The 25,975-nt window shown below is 56.2% G+C and overlaps 1 protein-coding gene across 1 annotated transcript in view; it reads left to right on the plus strand.

Moving 5' to 3' along the window:
- The window catches only part of IGSF21 (immunoglobin superfamily member 21), a gene marked incomplete at both ends in the record, with an annotated part of 247,242 nt that overhangs the window by 146,562 nt on the left and 74,705 nt on the right, over positions 1 to 25,975 (plus strand). Inside the window, one exon of the mRNA XM_080690986.1 lies at positions 20,275 to 20,396. Coding sequence (XP_080547112.1) covers positions 20,275 to 20,396 — 122 coding nt within the window. The remainder of the gene's footprint in view (positions 1 to 20,274; positions 20,397 to 25,975) is intronic.

Raw genomic sequence — 25,975 nt, forward strand, 5'->3', positions numbered from 1 at the left:
TGTCAACTTCACCCCGAGGGGGCGCTCTCGAGGCCTCTCTCAGCTTCACCCCAAGGGGGCGCTCTCTTCCCCCAGGACCCAGGACCCCTGGCAAGGCCTCCCTGGCTCCACAATTCCTTCCCCACTAACAGCTGGAGGGATTTTTTTTTTTTTTTTTTTTTTTTTTTTTTTTTTGGTGGTACTGGGGTTCCTGGAAGCCTTTCTACCTCCAGCCTACACTCCCAGACCTATTTTATACTTTTTATTTGGAAACAGGGTCTCTTAAGCCAGTGAGTCTGGCTCCGAACCTGCGCCATCCTCCTGTCTCTGCCTCCCAAGCGCGGGGATGACAAGCGTGCGCCACCACGCCCGGCTGGAGGGATCTTTTAAACATAAGCCGGGCCAGGTTTCTCCTCTGCTTAAGAACCTCCAGTGACTTCTCATCACCGCGAGAATAAAGCCCAGCCTCCTCACGGCAGCCCTGAAGACCATAAGTGACCGGATCCTGGGTGGCTCTCTGAAAGCCCGCCTCTGTCTACCTGGCCTTCCCACGGCGCTGCCCCACTCACCCTGCGGGTCCGTCCACACCATGAGCGTCGCCTCTGCGGCTGCCCTGGTCTCTGTGTGGCCTCCCCTCCTCCTGGGCTCCACCAGGCAGGCACCTCCTTGCGTCTCTTGCTGAGGACACCTCCTCCCCTTCACAGCCCCCAGGTCCTTTCCAGGCTCTCCATAGCAAGGACCCTCCAGGCACCTGACTCAGGTGCACACGCCGGGTCTCTCAGGATAATGCCCGTTCCCGGGGAGCAGGGGCACGTGGCAGGGCGTGACACCTCCTGACTACCTTATTATCTCATCCCAGCCTCCCTGAGAAGGAGGCTGCAGCCTCCCTCGTCTTACAGACCAGGAGGCTGAGCCTCCATTGGTGTATATACGTGTGGTGTGCGTCTCTCACGGAGCTGGGATGGAGCTGGAGTCTGGACCCAGGGTGTTGTGACTCCAAAGCCCTCACGGTTCTTTTTTCCTTCTTCTTTTTTAATCATTCTACCCATGAACTCCTTGCTCTCAGGGGACACGAGAACAAAACACTACCAGATCTATAATGAAAAGCAAATGGGATTTTTTTTTTTTTTTGGTTGTAATAATACCAAGTGTTCGTTCAGAGCCAGGTAAAGTTGGTTTTTTTTTTTAATATACTGGGTGATTTTTATTGGATAGCTACCTTGTAATAGGAACCAACAGCAGACTTTAAATTCCTCTCCCCCAGAGTAAATAAACTCCCGCTGACCAGCTGGGTGGCAGGGACATCTGCACACCCCTCTCTGGGACCCGAGACGGGAGCATCTGTACCACCCCTCTGGGCCCCGTGAGCACATCAGGGTCTAAATCAAACGGGTTTGGCCAAAATGGACCTGGCCTGGGAGTGTGAATCCCAGCTCAAGCTAGTCTGCCACTGTGTGTCATGGGGCCAGTTGCTCAACCTCTGTGGCAAAGACACCGGCCAGGTCCACCTCGAAGATGGTTCAGGGACTCAAATGGCCCGGTTTGAGGGAAAGAATTAATTATAGGCCACGCCCTTGAAGACCGGCTTCCTCATTTCTTTACGAGGACCGCAGATGTATACTGGTGAGCAAAGAAGACCCTGGTATTGCCCTGTACAGCTTGCAGCTGGGCACCATCAGTACTTACTGCAAAGCTCCATCAAGGCTGCCATCACGCCGTCTTGCTACCATGGCTCCTGCACTTAGTGCAAAGCCAGCCTTTTGGCTCTGCCTCAACAAATACGTCTATAGGTGCTGGTTGGGATGGAGCAGAGAGAAGCCATTGGACCTCCCTGGAGATGTTGGGAAAGGCTTTGCAACTGTATCCCAAAGACTTATCCAGAACCATCCAGGCAGACAGGAGGAAGAGGGGCTCCTCACCTAGATCAGGGTTGACCACCCACGGCCCTTAGGCAAAAGCTTCTGCGAATAAAGTTTTATTAGAACAAGCCACGGCCATTGGCTTATGGACTGCATACAGCTGCTTTCAGGGTGGCAGCTGAGCTGATCATTGGTGACAGAGACTGCCAAGCTTGCAAAGCCCGCGGTATCCCCGGTCCCTTCCAGAAAGGGTGCTGACCCCTGACCCAGACAAGGGGAGGGGCCCAGAAGCCTCTTTGCTTGACATTAGGATGGGCCACTTAATTTGCATGGTCCAGTGCTAAATGAGGAGGGGCCCCTCTGGCAAATTGATGACATATGCCAAATTTCGACAGCAGAGCATCTTCCGGGGGGTAGGGGGGCTTCCTGCCCTGGGTGGAGGGGGAAGCTGCTGTCTTTCTCTTACTTGGAAAGCTACACAGGGAGTCGATTTCGAGAAATTTTGACTGGATGCTGTGAGTGGGGGTCAGATACTCCTTCCTGGATGAGGAGCTGGCCCCCCAGGAGGATCTACTCAGACTTCCTCCTGAGCCCAGGGATGGAGAACAGGCCTTCCCCTCCCGGCTCCTAGTCCTGGGCGAGGTTGGACCTTCAGATCCTTTATCTGGGGCCACGGGGTGTACTTGGTAGGCAGCTGGTCTGGTCCATGGCAGTCACGACAGCGTCACGACGTGCAGACACGGCTGGGAGACCGGCTCGGCCAGATCCCCTCCCTCTCGGCGCCGCCGTCCCTCCAGCCCTGGAGTCAGACTCCTCGGACTGTGGCTCCAGTTCCCAGAGACAGGAAGCAGAAGCTGCCACCTCTAGGTGTGGTCCTGGAAGTCTGCATCTCCTGCCGCATCTGCCAAGCCCATTGGCCACAGTGGCCGCAGCGCATGCGCAGTGTCAGAGGCAGAGGTCCCGGCCCCCATCTCCCAAGGCAGGACTGTCCATAGATGTGGCGCCATCTTTAACCCTGCGCCCTCCCTCCCGTTCATCCCGTCGCCGTCTCTGCTGAGTGCTGGGCTATCAGGGGTCAGAGTCGCCGCACAGATTGTGTTAACTTGTTCTACGCTGGCATTTTGTTTTTTTTAATGAAATGATATTGGACCTACGTAAGCTCACACGTGGACATCATCCCCACCTCTTCCTACTCCGGCCAGAGGCTCAGGCCCGGGCTCCGGGGCCGTGGCGGGGCGGCCTATGGGCCACGTACTGGCAAACTGATGAAGCCACAGAGGCTTTGAGAAGACTTAGTTCTCCCAGCACAATTTCTGGAAGGAAGTATTGGTCTAACCAGTGCCCGGGCCTTTTCTGAGGGGTCCCGAGAGGAAACCAGCCTGGTGCAGGGGGGAGGATGGGTGGGGAGAGCCGGGCGCCTACACTGCGGACACCATGGCCTCCTGGCCTGCTCTCCGGCATCAAGGACAAAGGCAGGACTCGGGCTGCGGTCCCTGCGTTTGAGGCCCGGCTCCGGCCACTTCACTTGGACAAGTCGTTTCATCTCGCTGGCCTGGGTTGTGTCCTCTGGACACTGGGCTCACATGGACACCACCAGGGGCTGTTTCAAGATTGCAATATGGTGACACGGTCTGAGCGCGTGGTCCCCGGCTGCACTCCTGTCCTTCCTGGAATCCTCGGGGCCCCAGTTCCCCAGCCCAGGGTGAGACTTGCATACCTCCGTGCCTAGCACAACACCGACACATAGTAGGTGCTCAGGGGCCTTTGTCGATTCCAGCCGACTCTTCGTCAAACAAAGCAGCTACAAGAGAAAAGAAAATATGCATCTATTTAAAAGTATCGTGTGAGTCAGGGGCGGTGGCATGTGCCTGGAATCCCAGTACTTGGGAGGCTGAGACAAGAGGATCACAGGTTCAAGGCCAGCCTCAGCAACTTAGACTCTCAGCAACCTAGCGCGTGAGACCTTGCTTCAAAACAAAAATTAATAAAGGGCTGAGGGTAGAGCTCAGAGGTAGAATGCCTCTGGGTTCCATCCCCAATACCATACACACACACGAAGTAGCATGTACAAGAATATCCTTAGCAGCTTTATTTCTAGTAGAGCCTAACTGGTAACTATCCAGCGCCGATTAACAAAAGAATGGCTAAAAAATAGTGGTATCTCCTTACAGTGGAATACTATACAGCTATTAAAAGGAATAAACTCCACGCACGGCGAGGGTGTAGCTCAAAAAGACGGTGCTGGAGCAACGGGGCCTTTACTAAACCTATATAGTAGCATATGGTTCCATTTATGTGAAACTCTAAAACTGGAAAAACGATCAGAAAAAAATTAGAATAACGGTCGCCTTTAAGGGCCACAGTGGGCCGGCAGGGGCAAAAAGAACCTTCTGGAGGGTTGGTGGTATTCTGAATGGCCAGGGGTCAGGGTCACCCAGACGTATACGTTTGTCTAAACTCAGAAGACCAATAGGTGTGCAGTTTATTGTACATAAATTTTTCCTCAGAAGGAACAAGACCCTTAAGGAGATATTGGACTCTGCGTTGTGGTATTCGTGCAGACTTGGGAAAAATAAAAACACACTGGCATCTTCATCTTCCTACAAATATCTCTGATGGTCGGCGTGAGTGGGGGAGGAGGAGAGCTGGGGCAGGGAGCACTCAGCGGGGAGGAGCGCTTGCCCAGCAGGCAGGAGGCCCAGTTCATCCCCAGCACTATATTAAAAAAAAAAGAGGGCTTCATAATAAAGCAAACACTGTCAGGTTTCAGTTCTTGAAGCCAATGGCAGATGCCTAGGTGCTGGTCTTAAAATTCCTTACACTTTTCGGCTGGGTGCAGTGGCGCACACCTATAATCCCAGTGACGCTGGAGGCTGAGATAGGAGGATCGCAGGTTTGAGGCCAGCCTGGGCAACTTTGCAAAACTCTGTCTCGAAATTTAAAAAAAAAAAAAAAAAATTAAAAGGCCTGGGATTGTAGCTTGGTTTGATCCCTAGAACCATACACATACCAAAAAAAAAAAAAAGATTAACACTTTTTCTGTATGTTTGGAAATGTTCAAAATCAAATGTTGGGAGAATGAGTCGGGAGCTGTAGCGCTCAGCCCGGGGCTCCTGCCTGAGTCTCAGGCCCCCCATCCGGAACATGCAGAGAGCTCCACTCACCGGGGATTGCTGGGGACTCTGGGAGAAGCCCAGAGCATTGCTTTGCATGAAGAGGAGTCTGCGGGGACCCTGCTGAACACAGCTGGCGTCTTTCGAAGCAAGCCTGCCCAGCCTCCTCCTCCGGTTCCAGCCGCTGCGGCCTCCTCAGGCTGCCTCCCGCTCCGCAGCCTCTGCTGCAGCCCCCTCCTCCCTCCCTCACCCCGTTTTAACTGTCTGCACAGCCCCCTCCCTCTCTGATATACTCCTTCTGTCTTCCTTAATTTGATTTATTATCTGCCTCCTCCCACCAGGCTGCGGACTCCGGGAGAAGAGGGACTTTGCCTTGTGCACAAGTCTATATCCCTTGCTCCTAAGACTCTCAGGCAGCCGGGCGTGGCGGCTCACGCTTGTAATCCCCGCGCTTGGGAGGCTGAGACAGGAGGATCGCGCGGGTTCGAAGCCAGCCTCAGCTTCTAAGTAAGGCTCTCAGTAACTTAGACCCTGTTTCCAAATAAAAATAGAAAATAGGTCTGAGAGTGTATCCCGAAGGTAAAAAGCCTCTGGGTTCCATCCCCAGCACCACAAAACAAAACAAAAACCCTCTCAGGCCCACAGTAGGGGCACGATACGTCTTTGTTGAGTGAGCAGAGCCCGTGAGCTCTAGAGTGGCCTTGAAGGGCAAGATTCTGCCGCTCAGGTTCGGTCTGTTGCCAGACCTGCCCCCACACAGGAAGCTACACGAGAAGTGGGGTCAGCCACCCACTTCAGCAGATGGGGAAACTGAGGCTGGAGAGAGGATGCCAACCTCCCAGCCTCCACCCCCGGTCAGCGGCTGAGCGGAGATGGTCCAGGCCTCCTGGTTCCCAATTCAGGATGCTTTCTCTTCAGGGAGCTGCTAGAGTTGGTGGCAAAGTGTCCATCCCCCGGGGTCAGCAACAGATGGACAGGCAGACAGGCTCCGCTGGGCCGGGCTGCCCGCGACGCCATGTTAATTACAGCCGGCAGGACGTGCTGGCCCAGCGGCACCGGCCGGGGCAGCTGCCCCTCGTTTAGCAGGTGGGCAGGCTGGTGGAGACGGCTGACGGGCCATGTCCACGGGGCTGCCCGTGGCCAGTCCTGCTGGCACAGAACCAGCTGCCCAGAGCACCTGCCGAGCATGGTGGACCGGGCAGATTGGCACAGCAAGGTCCTTCCCCAAGGACTTGGCGGCCACTCCTGGCCGCATCAGTCAGCCGGCCGGGCACAAGGTGGACAGCCGTCCCCACCGTGGGCCTTTGGTGGACACAGCCCGTCTACACAGGTGTGCTCACCGGCGGGGCGGCGTGAGGCCCAAGTGCTGAGTGTGACCACGGGGGACACTGTAGGAGGCTCGTACAGGGTTTGAGCCAGTCTCGCACACAGACACACAGATACTGGATCGGCTGGGACTCAGCCAGGGCCTCAGCCCCAACACCTGCCCAGCAGCTCATGGAATCCAGACATGGAGTTGGCAGCCCTGAGAGACGGCCCAGGAAAATGGTCTCTGCCCTCTTCCCAGTGCCTGTTCCCAAGTGCAGACCGGTGTTGCCACCAGATCTGCAGGGCACACTATAGTCAAGAGGACTGTGGGTTTTGTTTTTCTGGTACTCGCCAGGCTGGCCTCGAACTTGTGATTCTCCTGCCTCAGCCTCCTGAGTTGCTGGTATCACAGGCGTAAGCCACTGCACCCAGCCAGGGGTATTGTTTTAATACCCCTGAAACCTGTTGTCCCTGTGCTTGAAGGCTTCAGGGGCTCCCTATTTCCCTCCAATGAAATAATAATAATAATAATTATTATTATTATTAATAATAATAATAATACCTACTACACTGAGATTTCACAGCTAATAGAAAGAGCTGCTGTTTTAAAGCATGTATGCCAGATACCTCCTGAAACTCTCCCACCTGCCACCCCTTCTCTCTCTCTCTCTCTCTCTCTCTCTCTCTCTCTCCCTCCCTCCCTCCCTCCCTCCCTCTCTCCCTCCCTCCGCCCCCCTCTCTTTTTTTTTTCTTGGTGGTACTGGGGTTCCTGAAGCCCTTCTACCTCTGGGCTACACTCCCAGACCTATTTTATATTTTGGAAACAGGGTCTCTTACGCCAGCGCAGCTGGCTTCGAACCTGCGCGATCCTCCTGTCTCTGCCTCCCAAGCGCGGGGATTACAAGCGTGCGCCACCACGCCCGGAAATTTATCTATTTTTTTGAAGCAGAGTCTCACTAGGTTGCAGAGGGTTTCACTAAGTAGCTGAGGCTGGCTGAGAACCTGTGACCCTCCAGTCTCAGTCTCCCAAGTGCTGAGATTATAGGCTTGTGCCACTACACCGGGCCCTAAGTGCTTTAAAAGGAAGAACCCAGGGCCTCCTCCAGCTCCCTCAGAGGTGGAGCCACTGGTAGCCCCGTCTGATAGATGAGGGAAGGAGACCTGGGATCTAGCATTGGGCTTGAATCCCTATGCCCTAACCACTAGCCAACCCAGCCCCCCAGCCCCAGGGCAGGAAGCACCATCTCCAGGGGGCCGCTCCCACACAGCTCCCAGGAGCCCAGCCGTGGTCTGTGGAGTGGTCCAGATGGGGCGGCCCAGGCATTGCCGGCCACCTGGGAGAGCAGACCTGTGCGGGGGGCATGGAGGTCCTGACAGTGTCTCCTGGCTGTGGTCCCTGGCCCTTGGTCAGCTGACCCCGTGAAGTGTGTTCACAATGCAGAACCGGGATCCACCAGGACTCCTTGAAGTGGGCTTCCAGGGAAACGGGCATTCTCAGGCCGGCCCTGCCGAGCGCTGAGGTATAAATGCTCAGAATCCTGCAGCTCCTGCCCCTCTTTCCTGGGCCCCTGCAGGGGGCATGGGAGGTGAGGAGGCCTTTCTGGAGGAGTTCAGGGGCTCGGGTGGTTGGGTCATGGCCACAGCTTTTGTATCTGGGCATGGTGATGGCCAGGGACAGGGCAGGTTGGCACTCCCACCTTGGTGGATAGAGCTGAGCAATTGGCAGAAACTTACCTCCTCCTTACACGTCTTTGCTTACACCCCACGCCCCGGCCCGGAGCCGGGAGTGCGCATGTCCACAGGGCTCACAGCTGTGGGTTCCGGTATCGTGTGCACGTACAACATGAGACCACACATGACACGCCTGAACATACAGGCGTGCAGACATCCAGCCGGCACGCGGACATTCTCATCAGTGCTTTACTTTACACACACACACACACACACACACACACACACACACACACCTGCGGAACACAGGTTTTCTTATCACACGCGTGCTCACCTACAGGAGCTGGCTCCCCACCCCAGGCACCCCGGCCGCGCACCCCTCCCCGCACCTGTCGGGGCACCTGCCCGCTGTGGCACACGGAGCCTGCGGGAAGCAGCGAGACTCTGCTGTTTTCGCCCCCCTCCCCGCCCCTCCCTGAGCTGCTGTCCGCGACAGCGCAGTAACCGGATGAGACAAGGCAATTTATGACACCAGCTGTCTCTGTCAAAACCGGAGCCCCACACACATCAGGGGAAGCCAATTACCCCGAGCCCAGCCCTGCCAGAAACAGGAACCCACAGGGAGGCTGAGCCGGTGGAGCCCGGTCATAGAGAGAGAGGTGAGAGGCGCCTCGCTGGGGGAGTGCCTGCTCCTTCCCGCCCTTGGGATCCAGCTCCTCTCGCCCTGGTTCGCCTGTGTCTGCGACTCTGGCCTGGCTCCCAGGCCTAGGAGCTGAAAGAGCAGCTTCAGGGTGAAGCACAGGTGGGCGGGGAGGTGTTGGGGAAGAGCGAGCGGTCCAGGGTCACCATGGCAACCAGAAAGCCAGGAGCCCAGTGCCTCTTCCCTGCACAGCAGGCCGTGGGGTGGCTAGTCACTGTCCCGGCTTCCTCTCCACCTTTCCTCTTCTCACCGCCTCTCAGCACCCCTTCTCTCTGCTGAGAATACTCACTCTCTCCTTGCCCCAACCCCAAATTTAGCCCAACCCTCTACCTGTCTGGGGTTTGGGATCAGACCCAGGCTCAGCTCTCCACTTGGCCACCTACCAGCTGGGCAGCCTGGGCAGGCAGCATCCCTGCTCTGGCCAGTGTCTGCATCTATAAAAGATGTTTCTCAATATATGTCTAATGAGAGCATGCCTCAAACCAGACTCTGTTCTAGAAGTTGGGGGCACCACATTGAACACAGCAAGAAGTCCCAGCTCTCCTGGGCTGCCGGTGCTACGGGGAAAGTCAGGAAGCACACATTTCATGAGCTAAAGGGAGATGAGCTCTCCACGGACCCCAGCACCTGGGGCTGCTCGTGGAAAGATGCCCCGCCAATAAGCTCACAACTGCACCCATGCCCCGAGCGGTAGCCCTGGGATTGACTGGATCTAAGTGATCCCTTGACAAGGCCTAGTTGGTCTAATCGATCCCTTGACAAGGCCTAGTTGGTCTGAGTGATCCCTTGACAAGGCCTAGTTGGTCTAATCGATCCCTTGACAAGGCCTAGTTGGTCTAAGTGATCCCTTGACAAGGCCTAGTTGGTCTAAGTGATCCCTTTACAAGGCCTAGTTGGTCTAATCGATCCCTTGACAAGGCCTAGTTGGTCTGAGTGATCCCTTGACAAGGCCTAGTTGATCTAATCGATCCCTTGACAAGGCCTAGTTGGTCTGAGCAATCCCTTGACAAGGCCTAGTTGGTCTGAGTGATCCCTTCACAAGGCCTAGTTGGTCTAATCGATCCGTTGACAAGGCCTAGTTGGTCTGAGCGACCCCTTGACAAGGCCTAGTTGGTCTAATCGATCCCTTGACAAGGCCTAGTTGGTCTGAGCGACCCCTTGACAAGGCCTAGTTGGTCTAATCGATCCCTTGACAAGGCCTAGTTGGTCTGAGCGACCCCTTGACAAGGCCTAGTTGGTCTAATCGATCCCTTGACAAGGCCTAGTTGGTCTGAGTGACCCCTTGACAAGGCCTAGTTGGTCTAATCGATCCCTTGACAAGGCCTAGTTGGTCTGAGCGACCCCTTGACAAGGCCTAGTTGGTCTGAGCGATCCCTTGACAAGGCCTAGCTGGTCTAATCGATCCCTTGACAAGGCCCAGTTGGTCTAATCGATCCCTTGACAAGGCCTAGTTGGTCTGAGCGACCCCTTGACAAGGCCTAGTTGGCCTAATCGATCCCTTGACAAGGCCTAGTTGGTCTGAGCGACCCCTTGACAAGGCCTAGTTGGTCTGAGCGATCCCTTGACAAGGCCTAGTTGGTCTAATCGGTCCCTTGACAAGGCCTAGTTGGTCTGAGCGACCCCTTGACAAGGCCTAGTTGGTCTAATCGACCCCTTGACAAGGCCTAGTTGGTCTAATCGATCCCTTGACAAGGCCTAGTTGGTCTGAGCGATCCCTTGACAAGGCCTAGTTGGTCTGAGCGATCCCTTGACAAGGCCTAGTTGGTCTGAGCGATCCCTTCACAAGGCCTAGTTGGTCTAATCGATCCCTTGACAAGGCCTAGCTGGTCTAATCGATCCCTTGACAAGGCCTAGTTGGTCTGAGCGACCCCTTGACAAGGCCTAGCTGGTCTGAGCGACCCCTTGACAAGGCCTAGCTGGTCTAGCGACCCCTTGACAAGGCCTAGTTGGTCTGACACCACCCTGGCCCCGGGCCTGGTAAGGAGCTTCCCCCATAATTTCAGCGTGTCTGGGCTGAGGACGGGTCTACTCATCTAAAAGGATTCATTCTTTCATCCACCGATCCGTGCGTTCATTTTACAAATGCACATTGAGGACACACTGCACGCCAGGCCCCAGGCCAGACCTACGGGGTCGAGTGAAAGAGGAAGGAACGTCTGCCGTTGCCTAGCAGAAGATTCTAGAAATGCTCTTCATCACCCTCTGCAGGAATAGAGCCACGAACTCACATTCATATCAGTGTCCCCTCCCCTTTTATAAGCTGTCCCCACCCATCCTGTCTCCTTGCGTTCCAACAACTCCGGGGCATACGTTCCATCCACATCGCCCGCCCATCTTCCAGAAGTGGAAACTGAGGCTCAGATGATCCGGGACTTGCCTGAGGACCAGAGCCAGGGAGTGGGACATGCACAGCAGAACCGATTCTTCCCCAGTGCAGCTCAGCTCTGACTGACAGCCATCACTCCTGTTACCTAATCTAATAACCTCTCCCCAGCCCCGCAGTCCTGGACGGCAGGCCCCGCTCTGGCCTGCTTGCACCCGGAGCGTGCCTGGCCTGTGCCGGACTGGAGCAAGATCCCAGGCCCGTCCACGCCTCCGTATCCAATCAGTTCATTAAAACCCTCCTTGCAAATGCTCTCTCTCACCACCCGGACACAGAGACTTCAGCCACTCCATTTTCAGGAGAGCAAATTCCTTCCCGGCTGGAGAGGAGTTGGGGTAATGTAGGCAGGTGATTTAAACAGCTCCGCAAAAACAGCAGTTTCCACTCTCGGCCACTATTACACTTCCCAGCCACGGCGGGATTGGCCCGTAAGTGGGATATCAAGTTTATTACAGCTATTTCCAACCTGTAATTGGTTTTGTGGAACACAAAGAGAGGGGGTGGAGGGAGCTGATATTTTCCCCTTTTTCTTCTTTTTTTTTTTCCTTTTCGGATGATGGCACCCAGGGACAGTATGAGGCGGCTGAAGTTGGAGACCTATTTGTTTTTCAAATTAAAACGCTCTGGCTGGCCAGCGGGCTCTCGCAGTGCCGGCTGGACCAAGCCCATCAGCCACGCTTTGGCGGCTTTAAAACTAACGCAGCCTGGCTGCGGCCAGATTCACTGGCGGGGGGCGGCTGCGCCCTGGGATGGGGTCCTGCGGCCTCACGGGTGTGACCAGCCGTGGTCACCGAGCTGGCTGTTCTCGAATCAGAACAGCGTCGACGTGCAGGGTAGAGAAAGTGCTCAGAGATCTCCATGCCCCAGTTTCCTCGTGGAACTTTTAGGAACATTGAGAGCCGGAGAGGGAAATGGTGCAGAAACCAGCTTCCTGCCCCTCAGAACTTCTGCACAGTGTAGCTGCTCATGTGGAGAATTCGTGGCAGAGATATCGTCAGGGCGAAAAGCAAAAGGATCGTGTGTGTGTGTGTGTGTGTGTGTGTGTGTGTGTGTGTGTAGTTAGTTACTGGGCATTAAACCCAGGGGCATTCTTCCTCTAAGCTACACTCCCAGCCCATTTTATTTTCTATTTATTTATTTATTTATTTATTTGGTGGTACTGGGGATGAAACCCAGGGGCCTTCTACCTTCAGGCTATGCTCCCAGACCTATTTTATATTTTATTTGGAAACACAGTCTCTTAAGCCAGCTGAGGCTGGCTTCGAACCTGAGCGATCCTCCTGTCTCAGCCTCCCAAGCGCGGAGATTACAAGCTTGCGACACCACGCCCGGCTATTTTCTATTTTAAAACAGTGTCTTGGCCTGGGGTGTAGCTCAGAGGTAGAATATCCCTGAGTTCAAGCCCCATTCCACAAAAACAAAGAAAGAAAAAGAAGGAAGGAAGGAAGGAAGAAAGAAAGGAAGGAAAGAAGGAAGGAAGGGAGGGAGGGAGGGAGGAAGGAAGTCTTGCCAGGTTGCTGAAAGCCACTGAAGTTGCTGATCCTCTTGTCTCAGCCTCCCAAGTCCTAGGATTATGGCACGAGTCACTCTTTCTTAAACACGGGTTATGTACCAGCTGCCTACTCTGACTCCCTCCCTACTTTGGACTTAAATAAAAAAACTAATAGTAGCCTATATACACTGACCGATTTCTCATAGGACTACGTGAGTTCCTGCTGGCCGGCAAGGCCTGGCGTGCCGTGAGTGCTGGCTGCAGGACACTTCCTTATACAGAACTTCACTTTCTGAGGTTTCTGTTGCCCACAGTCAATCATCATCTGAAAATATTAAACAGAAAAATACAGAAATAAGCAAGGGATACGTCTTAAATGGCTCACTGTTCTGAGTAATGGGGCAAAACCTCGTGCTATCTCAATGCATCTTGCTGAAATGGGAATTATCCCTTTGTTGAGAGTATCCACGCTGTATACGTTACCCTCTCGCCCGTCACTTAGCAGCCAGTGTGGCTATCAGGCAGGCTACTGCGGTATTGCACGCACGGGTGAGAGAGAGAGAGAGAGAGAGAGAGAAACCATTCACATAGCTTGTATCATAGCACGTTGTTGTGTTTATATACTTTTATTGGTGCATTCTGGTTTCACATCATAAAGTCAGTCACAGTGGCGGTGGTATTCATGCACACAGCACGTGGTGGGCTTCCCCCCTCCCCCTCCCCTCCCTCTTCCCGTACAGAGCATTGAGACTGACGCTGGTGTCCCCACGAAGGTACAGAAGTTGATGGATTCCATCATCATCCCTCCCGACCCCTCCTCCCCTCCCCTAGGCCTCCTCCCTGGCTCCGCTGACGTTTCTCCCCCGTTATCTAGGGTCCCTCTGGTATCCAGATTACCCCCCAGCTTCTGCATGTGAGAGAAAACACCTGACCCTTCACCTCCCGTGCCCGGCTGATCCGACTTGGCATGATGGTCTCCGGGTCCATCCATTTCCCTGCAAATGGCATCATTTTGTTCTTCTTAATTGCTGAGTCGAAGTCCATTGTGTGTATATCCCATAATTTTGTAATCCATCCATCCTTTGATTTTGGAACCGAGGCTGATTCCCTAATTTGGCTGTCGTGAACTGTGCCGCCGTGAACATGGGTGTGCGTATATTACTGTGATCGTCTGATTCCGGTCCCTTTGGAAAGATACCCAGGAGTGGCAGAGCTGGAGTGTATTGCTATCATTGCTCTATTTTGTTGTTAGTGATCATCTCTAATCTCTTCCTGTGCCCATTTTATAATTTTAACTTTATCAAAAGTCTGTACAACTGGGCATGGTGGCACATGCCCTTAACCCCAGTACTTGGGAGGCGGAGACAGGAGGATCCTAGGTTCAAGGCCAGCCTCAGGGACTTAGTGAGACCCTTAACAACTTAGTGAGACTCTGTTCCAAAGTAAGTAAAAAGTAAAAACTAGGGTTGGGGGTATACCTGGGATGGACAATGTTCCTGGGTTGAATATATATATATAGGGTTTAGTACCAACCAAGCTTTCAGGCATCCACGGAGATCTTGAAGCTTCTCCCCCATGGATAAAGCAGGGGCGACTGCATTATTTCTTCCGTTCCTGTAATTACCCTGTGCCAAGCAATGCACTGGGCTCTCCGTGAGTGCATTCTCACTCACCCAATTCTTACACTAGTGCCTCGCAGGTAGGCGTGATGGCTCCTATTTCGCAGACGAAAAGAGTGGGGCGTAGAGACCTCTTCAAAGTCACACAGAGGTCAATTAAAAGTGCCAGAGGTGGGATCTGAGTCCAGACCCGTCCCCCAGCCCAGGCTCCCTGCACCCCCTCCCCCAGGGCCCAGGCTCCTCTCTTCTACTCAGCCATGCACAGGGCACCTTGGGCCGTTTTCCTGCCTCTGCTTGGCCTCAATTTCTTTATCTGCAAAATGGCGATAAAGACACACATCTCCCAGAACCCTCGTGTGCCAGGTGCTGAACTAGGTTCTGGGGCCCAGCCCCTGGATCGCAGGGCTGGGAATCCAGGGGCACTGTGGGGGCAAGGGCCGGTCCACCGCGAGGTCCAGGTGGACGGTGCTTAGATCTTGGACTCTGGCATAACCAGGCGCACGCCTCTCTGTCTGTGTGACTGGGATGTTTACCTGTGCAGAGTAGCGTTAACACTGAATGTGCTAAGAGCAAATCTACAGGCTCCTGCGGGTTTCACCCCAGGGATGGTCTGAGGCCACCGCCCGGCCGGCGCAGGCTGCTCCTACCGAGAGCCCAGGTACACGGGGTCTGGGCCCAGCTGATGGCCTTGGGCCGTCTGCGGTGCAAAATAGCAAGACTGCGTCCCTCTTGCCCTGGTGTCCCAGAGCCTGGCGCTGCAAGGAATCCAGTCGTCCCATCACCGGTCCACTCGACAGCCACCACTGAGGGGCGCCTGTGCTGAGCCCAGGACAGAGCCAGGAGGGGACAGACCGAGACCCCGCTGTCATGGAGCTCCCGGCTGGGAGGCAGCCGCGCCCCCATCCAGGAGCTATTGGCTTATGCTGTAAAACCTGGTGAATGAGTGAACGAAATCTCATTTGGAAGCGCCTGTAGTAGAGGGACAGGCCTCACATCCTCCTCCTCCTCCGAAATCAGGAGGGTGCCTTTTCTGCCACACAGCTTTGTAGTTGTTTGTCTGTCCTGACCAGCCTGTCCCTCAGTCCCTCCTCACCAGGGCACCGGGGAGCATCTCAGGACCCCCAGTACCTGCCCACCTGCGGGTACTTGCTCAGAGAGTCCCGGAACAAACAGCAAGTGCCTGGACCCTGTGTTCCCTGCCCCGCCTCAGACACACCCAGCCTCCGGCACCCTCCACCGCCTGCCTATTTGGGCCTTCTCTGTCTGTCTGTCTGTCTGTCTGTCTGTCTGTCTGTCTCTCTCTCTCTCTCTCTCTCTCTCTCTCTCTCCTTCCTACCTTTCTTATTTCCTTCCCTTTTTTTTTTTTTTTTTTTTTGGTGTGTGTGTATGTGTACATGCTGGAGATTGAACCCAGGAGTATTCTACCTCTGAGCTACACCCCACTCTTTTTTTTTTGAAACAGGGTCTCACTAAGTGGCTGAGACTGACCTCAAATCTGCAATCCCCCTGTCTCAGCCTCCCAAGTTCTGAGATCACAGACGCGCACCACCGTACTTGGCTCTGGGCTCTCTTCTGACCTCCCGATCTTCTACCTGCCCTAGCTTTCCAGCGAGAGCCAGCCCGCCCCGCGGCCCCTCCCAGGAGGGTGGACGGGGCCGCGCCGTGCGCCTCACACTCGTCCCACTTGTCTTCATGGGGGGGTACACAGCATTCTCCCCATTCCACAGATGAGGGACCTGGGGTTTGAGGAGGTGAAGCAGCTTGTTCTAGAGCACTAAAAGTCGGTAACCGACACCAAGCGTTTACCTGGGCAGTGGAGGAAATCGGTCTCCTCCATGTTCACAGCCTCCCAGAGGGAGGAAAAGCTGGCCTGATACTAAGAGTCCCTGAAAAGTGCCCACCTCCTCCAGGAAGCCTTCCACGATCGCCCCTTCCTCCAGAGGAACCCTTGGCCGTTTGGTGACCATCACTGGTAACACCTTGCGGACACATGTCGCCGTGGCTGTCCTCCTGAGTCCGCTGGCTCAGCTAGCCGAGGACCTCCCCCCTGGTCCTGAACGAGGTCAGGCTCTCCTTCTCTGGTCCTAGAACTGTGCCTGCCTGCAAGTCTGGGGGAAAGTTCTAGGATAAAGGGGAGGTGTCTTCCAGGACGCCCTCAACCCACAGCCTGTGGTTTTTTCCTTCCTCTACCCTGACTCACCTGGGGGCCTCTTACCAGCAGGAGCTACGGAACACCGTCCTGGCCACAGCCATGGGCACGCTGGCCTGCCACCGGAGGCTGCCCGGCCTCTCTTTTCCTCGGCCTTCTCTGCGGCTGGGGAAGGTCCAGCAGCCAGGAACTGAGAGGAGTCCCAGCCCTCCGGGTCCATCTCTCTATGTCCACCCAGTTACTCCTCAGATGGAGACCCCAGACACAGCCCAAGAGAAGATGTAAATAAAGCCAAGGAAAACTAGGCTCGTCCTTGAAATTCCCCTGTCCCTCTGCCTGAAGCTGCGATTTACGGCTGGGCTAATTCTCCCGTGCTCTCTCTGGGGTGCGTGGGCCTGTGTGCGTGCGTGTGGGTGCCGGTGTATTTTACTAGTAATAAAACCCTCAGTCCCGACGAATAAATTCGAGGAGACAGTTTTACTGACAGATTTTTTTTTTCCTCTTTTGTATAATAAAAAAAATGGAGTGAAATTCGAGATTGGGGCGATAAGGCCTGCCGCATTTTAGGAGGAGATAAAAACAGTGTACCTGAAGGGAGGCGAGGCCCAGAGATGGCTGCAAGCTACACAGGCCGGCGCCTTCCACTTTAATGGCCTGGGAGAGCGTTCGCAAACCTCTGCTGGGCTCTCGGCTTCGCCCCCTGAATCTCCTCGCCATCCCCCTCTATTCTGCCTCCTTCCCCTCCATCCCCCTAAGGAGCCCCATCCCCATGAGGACCAAGTGGCATATAGCTCACCTCTCCCAGCCTGGCAGGACCGGCCGGGAACCCTGCAGCGGGAGCCGGAGCCTTGCCAGGAGCCCAGCGTGGGATTCAGTCCAATCTCTTTGCCCCTTCAGGGCAAATTGGGGAGGTTAACCTCCCTGCCGCTCACTCCCCGAGGATGCCCTGGAGCCACGCTGTGCGGTGGGCTTAGTGCAGGTGTCTCGGCCTCAGTTTGGCCGATATTTGGGACCAGGCGACTCTGCGGGCATCGGTTCCGTATATCATAAGATGGTCAGCAGTGTCCTTGGCCTCTGTCAGCTGGCTGCCAGGACCAAAAAGCTCTCTCTGGTTGTAACAACAACAAATGTCTCCAGACCTTGCTGACCATCTCCTGCTAGGGGAGGAGACAGGATCGTCCCCTATTGAAGATGCTGGTTAAAAGATCCAGGTGTGGCGGCACACGCTTGTAATCCCAGCATTTGGGAGGCTGAGACAGGAGGATCATGGTTCAAGGACAGCCTCAGCTACTTAGTGAGCCCCTTTGCAACTCAGTGAGACCCTCTTTGAAAATAAAGAATAAAAAATAGGGCTGGGGGTGTAGCTCGGAGGTAGAATGCCTCTGGGTTCCATCCCCCTGGTATCACCAAAAAAAAAAAAAAAAAAAAAAATCCTTTGGGTTTTAAAAGCCCAAATGACTGTGGAGGGGGTCAGAAGAGGGGTGCAGGGAGGAAGAGGAGCCCGTCATGGGGGGAGCCGCGAGGGCCTCTGATCCAAGGGCAGCCATGCCACCTACAGCTTCTCCTTCACCCCGATCATGCACCAGGCTGCACATGGCTGCTCAGGGCCCTTCTGCTGGACCACCGTACAATACAAGGCGCAGAGCCGGGCTACGGGGTTTAAGGACAGGTATCTCTGGGGGGATGAGCGTCAGTGTGGAGCCCAGGGAGGTCAGCCCATCCCCTCCTCCCTGTCTCCAGTGGATTCTCCTCCTCCTCCACTCTCTCATCCCCTGTTTTGCTTCAGAATGGGCCAGAAGTCAGGGTCCCCTGCCTTCAGCTGCACACAGTCTAAAAAGCACAGAGCCCCCAGAGGGAAACCAGAGGCTGTCTGAGTCTACAGAAGCCTGGAGCGCGAGAGTGAGCTGGGCTTGGGGAGGGGTCGAGAGAAACCCCCCAGCAGACGGAAGTCCCACTGCGGATCCCCCTCAGGGTCCCGGAATGTGCGAAAGTACCTTCCCTGAGCATCCCAGGACTGAGAGAGACCTCCTTACCTTTCAGGGAGCTGACCGTCCTGGGCCTGGCACACAGCTGGTGCTTAATAAATTCTGGCTGGGTTGCCCTGAGTCTGTGCTCCCTAAACCACCTAGGCCGGGCAGATTGTGGCCGAAGTCGGCTTTTGTGTACAGACGCCCCCAGAGGAGCCCAGCTGGCCAGAAGACAGACCTAAGCCCATCCCGCCTTTGCCTGTGGGTGCCCCTTTCAGCACAACCCCAGCCCCTGGGAGAAACCCTGTCCCTGGCCGCGGGGCCCGCAGCCCCTCTCCCTGCCTCCACCTTAGCTGCGGGGAGTTAATTCCACTCCTCCGGCCCAGGCATGAGGCCGCTGTCGCAGGCTGTTAGCGCGGAGCCCAGCTGAGCGGCGAGAGGCTGCGAGCTCCAGTCTATAATAGAGTTGCTGAGAAAGCGGAAAACTGCAGCCGGGTAAACAGATAAATAATTGAAACAGTGACAACACATACCTTGCTGCTTTGTGGAGTAACACTTTCATTAGCGGGCGGCCGTGCGGACGTGCGGGGAGCCCAGGCACCTGGGTTGTGTTGTCCGTCGACAGCTGGACGCCTGGGGTTTCTCACGCCCTCCCGGGTTTCTGTGTCCCTCAGTGAAGTGGGGACGGCGTGGCCTCCTTCCTGGCGTGTCCTAAGGGCAGCCGGAGGAGGGCGAGCGCCCCAGGTTCAACACTTCTCTCCTTCTCGGATCTCCAGATGGTGGTCTTGAGGCCCCTTGGACTTGCTGTCAACTGAGGCCGGAGGGAGCCTGGCTTCTATGGCTGCCGTCTCAGGGGTGGACACTCCTTCCCCCACAGTCCGTGACCCGCATGGGCTATTTCCCACATCCTCCGGTTCCTCTTCCTCTCTCTCCAGGCACCCCAACCTCCACCGAGCACATGGGGCTCTGTAGCCTTGGGGTCTGTCTTTCTTTCTTTCTTTCTTTCTTTCTTTCTTTCTTTCTTTCTTTCTTTCTTTCCTTCTTTCCTTTGTTGGTACTGGGGTTCCTGGAAGCCCTTCTACCTCCGGGCTACACTCCCAGACCTATTTTATATTTTTTATTTGGAAACAGGATCTCTGAAGCCAGCAAGGCTGGCTTCGAACCAGCGCGATCCTCCTGTCTCCGCCTCCCAAGCACGGGGATTACAAGCGTGCGCCACCACGCCCGGCGTTCCTTGGGGGGTCTTTCTCTTCTTCTACTTGGGAATTGCTCCAGGCTCTAGTCAGGCAGCTCTTACTCCTCCTGCCAAGGAAAACCACACCTGCTTCCTCCAAGGGCCCTGGTGAGAGCACCACGACTGGCTGTCCCTTCCCCAGGCTCCCCTGCCATGCTGAGTGGGCATGGTAGAGCACGCTTGTAATCCTAGTAGTTGGGAGGCTGAGATAGGAGGATTGCAAGTTCGAAGCCAGCCTCAGCAGCTTAGTGAGGCTCTCAGCAACTTAGTGAGACCCTGTTTCCAAATAAATATAAGATTGATCTGGAGGAGTAGCTCGGAGAAGAAGGCCCCTGGGTTCCACCTCCAGTAGCACCAAAATAAGTCATCGCAATGTAGCTCGTCTTCCCTGGCGGTCTCTGCACTGTGACTGTCCCCTGGCCCAGCCCCGCTGCTCTTCCTGTCTAGCAATTCTCTCGCCCCTGTGGCTGGCTGCAAAGCTCGTGCCCACCCTCCAGTGCTGTCCTGGGCTCCCCGGGATGGGGGAGGGGAGTGCGGTGGCTTCTGCCAGGCAGGCCTCTCGTGGCAGGAGCGCCAGGTGCACAGAAAGCCAGAGGGAAGTGCCGGCCTGCTTCCGGCTGTGCCCCGGGCCGTCCTGTCCTGTCCTGTCCGAGGGGCCTGGAGCTGCCCGTGCTGGGAGGGTCACCTCTTGCTGACCTGTGACATCTCCCAGAGGGCACCGAGCGCCGGCCGTGGGTAGTGTGGCCAGGGAGGGTGTCAGGGCCGGCTGAGCGCTCACGGGCCCTCTGTGCTCTCTGCAGGTGACGGACGGCGGCACCATTAAACAGAAGATCTTCACCTTCGACGCCATGTTCTCCACCAACTACTCACACATGGAGAACTACCGCAAGCGGGAGGACCTGGTCTACCAGTCCACCGTGAGGTGAGGCATGGCGGCGTGGGAGCCGGGCGTGTCTCGGTCCTCACAGCAGCCTGGGTGTTCTGATGGGGAGGAGGGCTCTGCGGGCCTCGCAGGCGGAGGGGGCTCTGCGTGCTGAAGCGGGGTGCTCCCTGGAGGGGAGAGGCAGGAAGAGGTGAGGCCTCAGTCCTCCAGCAGGCCTATCAAGTGGGTTTTGCCATTTTCTGGTGAGAAAGGAAGCCCAGAGAGGGTGAGCGGAATACCTAAAGTCACACAGCCAGGAATGGCAGCGCTCCGAGCTTAGGAAGAAAGCGGTCCCAAACAAGTGGACTCCCAAGTGGGAAACAGCCACCAGGAGGCCACAGAATCAAATTAACTAGATCCCTGTCCCCGGCCAGCCACGTCCACCTTGTATGGGTGCCCTGTCATCCCATCTTCCTCCTACACGCTCCTTGAAACACTCCAGCCCTCCGACTTTGTCCACGTGCTGGTCTCTCTTGGCCTGTGGGCACTTGGCAAGCCCCCCATCAGCCTTCAGAGCCCATCCAGCAGCTCCACCTCGGGACGCCTCCCTGGGACTGCCCTCGTCCCAGTAGATCGGGTCTCCCTCCTCCATGGGTCTACCTGCATTCACGGAGTAGTTTCAAGCCAGCATTACATGTGCACAAATTTTGCACATGCGCGCGCACACACACACACGCGCGCGCGCTCTTTCGCATCACACAGCCAAATGTTCTGCCTAGTGCCCAGCCAGAAAGCAGCAGCTGCCCCGAAGCTGCAGGAGCTGCAGGAGGAGCCGGCTGTGCCGGGTACACAGAGCTCTCTGCTAACGCCCGCGGCATGTGCTGCCCCACTGTGCCTCGGGGGGCGCTGGGACACCCCATGGCGCCTGATGCCCCGCTGTCTTCAGACTCCGAGCCCCAAGGAAGATAGGCTCTCAGCACCACGAGGGGACCGTGGGCTTCGAGAGGGCGAGACACCCGCTGGTCTCAGCAGGAGATCGCCCTTCAGCTGATCCCCTGGCACTCGGTGCAAGGCCTGGCACGCTGTGGGCACACAGGGAAATTTGCAAAATGAGCAGGTGACCCTGCGTACGCTCCTTGGCCCCTGGGTCCTCAGTGTCCTTGTGGGTAAAATTAGAAAATGGGGCCAGAGGCTGCAGAAGGTGCACGGCCCTGCACGGGGAGTCTGCCCAGGGCCCTCCTCTGCTTTGTAAGATGGGAGGTGGCCGTGCTCCCTGGAGGAGCTTCGGCTCCTTCTGTGGGGCTTGGGGCCGGGACCTCAATACGGGGGGGGGGGGCATCGCAGGAGGCTGCTGAGAAGGTAGACGTGCAGGAGGAGGCTGCTGAGAAGGTAGACGTGCAGGAGGAGGCTGCTGAGAAGGTAGACGTGCAGGAGGAGGCTGCTGAGAAGGTAGACGTGCAGGGATCCGAGGAAGTCCGCGGCTGTATGGAAATCGTCCTCCATCCACTCAGCATCTCTCTCATCCCGCTTTCAAAAAGGAATCGAGGTTCCTTGAGATAGGAAGGCTCCTGAAGACGAGCCAGTTGCAATCAAGATGAAAAAAGAGATAAAACTCATTTGGAAGAAGAAAGGAAGGATTCTGGGCACCAGAGAGGGCTGTAAGAAGGGAACGCTATCAGAGCCTGGACCGGGAGCCGTGGCCTCTGAGAAGCCGCGCCGGCCTGTCCCGGGGTGCAGACGGCCTGCCTGCCACAGGCGAGGCCTGGAGGGTGACTCCTTGGCTCAGATTCGGCCCTGAAGTCCCTGGAGTCCGCGGCCTTGTGCTCCCTGGCAGGAGACCAGGCGGGTGCCAGAAGGCCTGGGTTCAAACCCCAGCTTGGCCTCTGCCCACCCCGTGACCTCGGGCCAGGCCTTGACCTCTCCCTGCCTGCATTTCCCCTCCTGCAAAGCAGTCCTTCTATGATGGGCTTCACAGGATTGTTGGTGAAATGTCAGTCCAATGGCCCCAGTTCAAATGCTGGCTCCGCCCCCCCTTGCCTTAGTAAAGCCTGAGTAAGCTTCTGGGCTGGGTTTTCCGTATCAGCCATGGCAGAGGGCAGTGGCAGGAGGATCTGTAAGTGAATTCATGTAAAGTACACGCAGCCGCAGAGCCGCACATGTATGCTGTTACTGCTGAAACCAGCCTTCTCTTCCCCCACCATAAAAAAAACCTTTCTACCTTTCTATGAATTTCACCAAGCCTCCCCATCTACACTTTTTCTTTTTATCCTCACAAACCCCCTTGCATGCAAGGACCAGCTGCCTTCTTACTAGGTTTCTCTAGCCAAGTGGATTTTGATTTTTTTAAGGAGGGATCAAAGTTTAACAAATTCAAGGGCCCCTTCCAAGTGTTTCCACTGGAGGGACTCGAACGGGGGCTCAGACCTCAAACCACCTCTTTCTACCCCTACACCTTCTTTGTCCTAGTAGAGGAAACCGAGGCCCAGAGAGGGGACAGCACTTGCCAAAGGCCATACAGCAGGACTGACTTGGCCGGTCTTTGGGTTCATGGCCAGTGGATCCTCAGGTGGGGGGCCAGATCCCCCCACATTTCTCCCTGATCCCCTTACACTGGTGGCCTCCTGGGCATCAAGCACCCCAGGGAGCCAAGCCAGCCTGTCAGGTGAACACAGAGGGGAAAGGGAAGGCGCAGCCCGTCTGAAGTCTACTGGAATCCTGGAGTTGGGCCTCCCTGCCAGTTGCCTGAGAAGCTGCCTGCTCTCCAGGCAGCAGGTCCCTGTTCAGGCTGGAGGCGGGGCGCGGGGACTCCACATTTACATATAAATGAAGATATTTACAAATTAATGCATCTCAAGGAGAAAGAGTCCCAGCTCACAGCTGTCTGAGCCGCTTCCTCTTCAGCTGGGCAGGAAAGTGGGGTAAAAATGAAGCAGAGAAGATTACCAAGAACTGGCAGAGAGCGCTTCCCCAGGAGCCGCCCCGGAGCCCCAGGGACTCCTCACGCTCTCCCACCCGCTGCTGGGGCCCCGGAGGGGGGGGAAGGGGGTGGATGACAGGCGTCTGCCTCCTGAGGTGCAGCTGTGGCACCCGGGCAGCACCACATGCAGATCACCCCCTCCGAGCATCCCCCCTCCGGGCCCCTTCCACCCGGTGGCTCCCCGGTTCTGAGCCTCAGGGTCCAGAAACTGAGAACATTCTCCTTCAGAGAACATTTCACCCATGAGGAGCCAGCAGGAGCGCCCCGTTAGGTGCTCAGGACTTCAGAGGCCAACAAGAAGGGCCGCTTTGCAATCCAGCAGGGGAGAGAGTAGCCGAAGGATGCTACAGGAAACAGATGTGTCATTGTTCGTTCCATGAAGATGTGGGTCCACAGAGATTGGTGGTGGAGGGGTGAGCCCTTCACAGCGCTGGGAAGGACCGGGTGTGCAGAGGCTGTTTGGCTGGGGAGCCCAGGGAAGGGGGCACGAGGGCCGAGGATGGGGTGGGAGGCGCCCTGCTGGCAGGAGGAAGCTAATAGGGCGCTACCCTCCTTGGCCTCTCTCTAGGGACAGTGCAGGCGCCCATGACCCCTTCCCAGGCTCCCCAGAGCCACTCTGCCTGCGCCCCAGCTGGGCCACAGATGCCAGGAGCTCCTGTTCCCCGGGGAAACCTGTCCAGTGGCAGGTGGCAGGAGGGGATGAATCCCCGGCCATCAGCCCTGTAGCACAATGACTTCAACACACTCCACACTGTCCGCTGGAGGTCCCCATGGGGCCGAGGCTCAGAGAGGACCCCCCTGTGCGACTCCTCCTTTCTGGCTCATCCCACCCCCCTGCCTTGCTGCTGGCTTCCTAGGTCCTCTCTCTCTCCCAAACCTTCGCGTCAGGATCCACATTGCAGGGGAACCCCAAAGAGGGACAGGGGTTATAAGATAGAGGTGGTTCCAGCCACTGCCTCCTGCACAGCCGTTTGTACCAGGCAGGGCTCAGGGAGGAGGGGACTGATGATCTGCCCAGAGCCCACGGTGGGGACAACATTGACCATACCAAACGGCTCTTCCTTGGGGAGAGAAAGGAATCACCATTTCCTTTTGCTTTCCGGCTCCTTGGCTTGGGCCCTGTCACAAAAGGCAGACTAACAGGAGAAAAACCTGTGTCTCAGTACCATGGGAGTTTTCAGAGATGCCGGAGCTTTTGCAAGGGTATAAGGACATCATGGGAAGAAGGAGGTAACCATGGCGCTTCTCTGTGGGTTTGGTGGGAGTGGACCGTTGTGGGAAAGGTGAGGGACCAGTGGGTGTGAGCGACGGGGAGTCAACGGGGGCTGTTCACTGAGAGTCGTGTCTGTGTCCTCTGTCTCCAGAGAGAAGGATGCTCCTGCCCCCCCCCCAAGGCTCTTATGCCTGCTTCAGGGATGGTCAGAGAGCCCAGCTGGCACCATTTCTCACATCCTTCAGCCTAAATAGTCTATGTGCCAAAGCTGTGCGTGGTAGTGCACTCTTGTAATCCCAGCATTTGGGAGGCTGAGACAGGAGGATCAGGGTTCGAGGCCAGCCTCAGCTACTTAGGCCCTTTGCAACTCAGTGAGACCCTGTTTCAAAATAAAGAATAAAAAATAGGGCTGGGGGTGTAGTTCCAAGGTAGAATGCCCCTGGGTTTCATCCCCAGCACTGAAAAAAATAGTCTGTGTGCCAGGATGTCGTAATCTGGGGAGTGGTTTCTGAACCCCGTCACCTGTAGAATGTGGCGGTCCCGAGTGGCAGCCAGGGGCTCCTTGGAGTCAGAGCTAATTACTGCATGCTCTGCAGGTCCAGCGCCCTCTCCACCTGCACAGCCTATCATGAGAGCCGGGACTCGTCCCCCGGCCCGCACATGGCAGTGTGGGACGTCCTGGTTGCACCCAGGGCTGCTGCAACCCCCACTCACTGCGCCCCCTCGACTGCACAGAGACCCCACTGGTCCCTTCAGGCTCAGCTCTGACGGCTTCCTCGGGATGCCAGTGCCCCTGATGAGGCTCGCTCTGTGACACCCAGCGCTGGACCGGAAGCCCCCTGAGGTCAGGGCCCAGGTCGGGGTGCCTTCACCGCCGTTCCCCCCAGCCCCACACGGCACCAGGCCCATTGCGCGGCCATGATCTGGAAGTCTCTGCAGGTGGAAGAGCTGGTGGGTGAGCCCTTTCAAGGCACCACACCCCGCTGCTGCCACCAGAGGGAGAGGCCTGAGGAAGGGGCCTTGGGGCCGTCCCGTCCCTCCCCCAGCAGTGGCGTCCGTCATCCATCACAGATGGATGTCAGGGCCAAGGATAGGGATAAAATGGTGAACAAGGCCTAATCAGAGCAGCCCTTGGCAGGTGTATAACTCCACGGCTGAGAAGCAGGCAGCTTATCGAATTTTAAAAACAAAGGGGAGACTGTGTACAATGCGTGATGCCCGTGGCAAAGGAAAGAAGTGAAGTGTCAGAGGAGGGGGCAGCAAAGCAGGGGCCACACGGCTTCTCATAGATGACACCTGAGTAGACATCCATAAATAAGAAAGAGGCAGCCAGGCAGGGTGGGGTAGGGAGGGCATTCCAAGATGAGGGCACTGCAAGTGCAAAGGTCCTGTGGTGACTGAGCTGGAGCTGCCAAAGGCGTGGCCAGGGCACAGGAAGTGAGGACACCC

This window comes from Muscardinus avellanarius (genome assembly GCF_963383645.1).
Source record: "Muscardinus avellanarius genome assembly, chromosome: 3".
Taxonomy (NCBI): Eukaryota; Metazoa; Chordata; class Mammalia; order Rodentia; family Gliridae; genus Muscardinus; species Muscardinus avellanarius.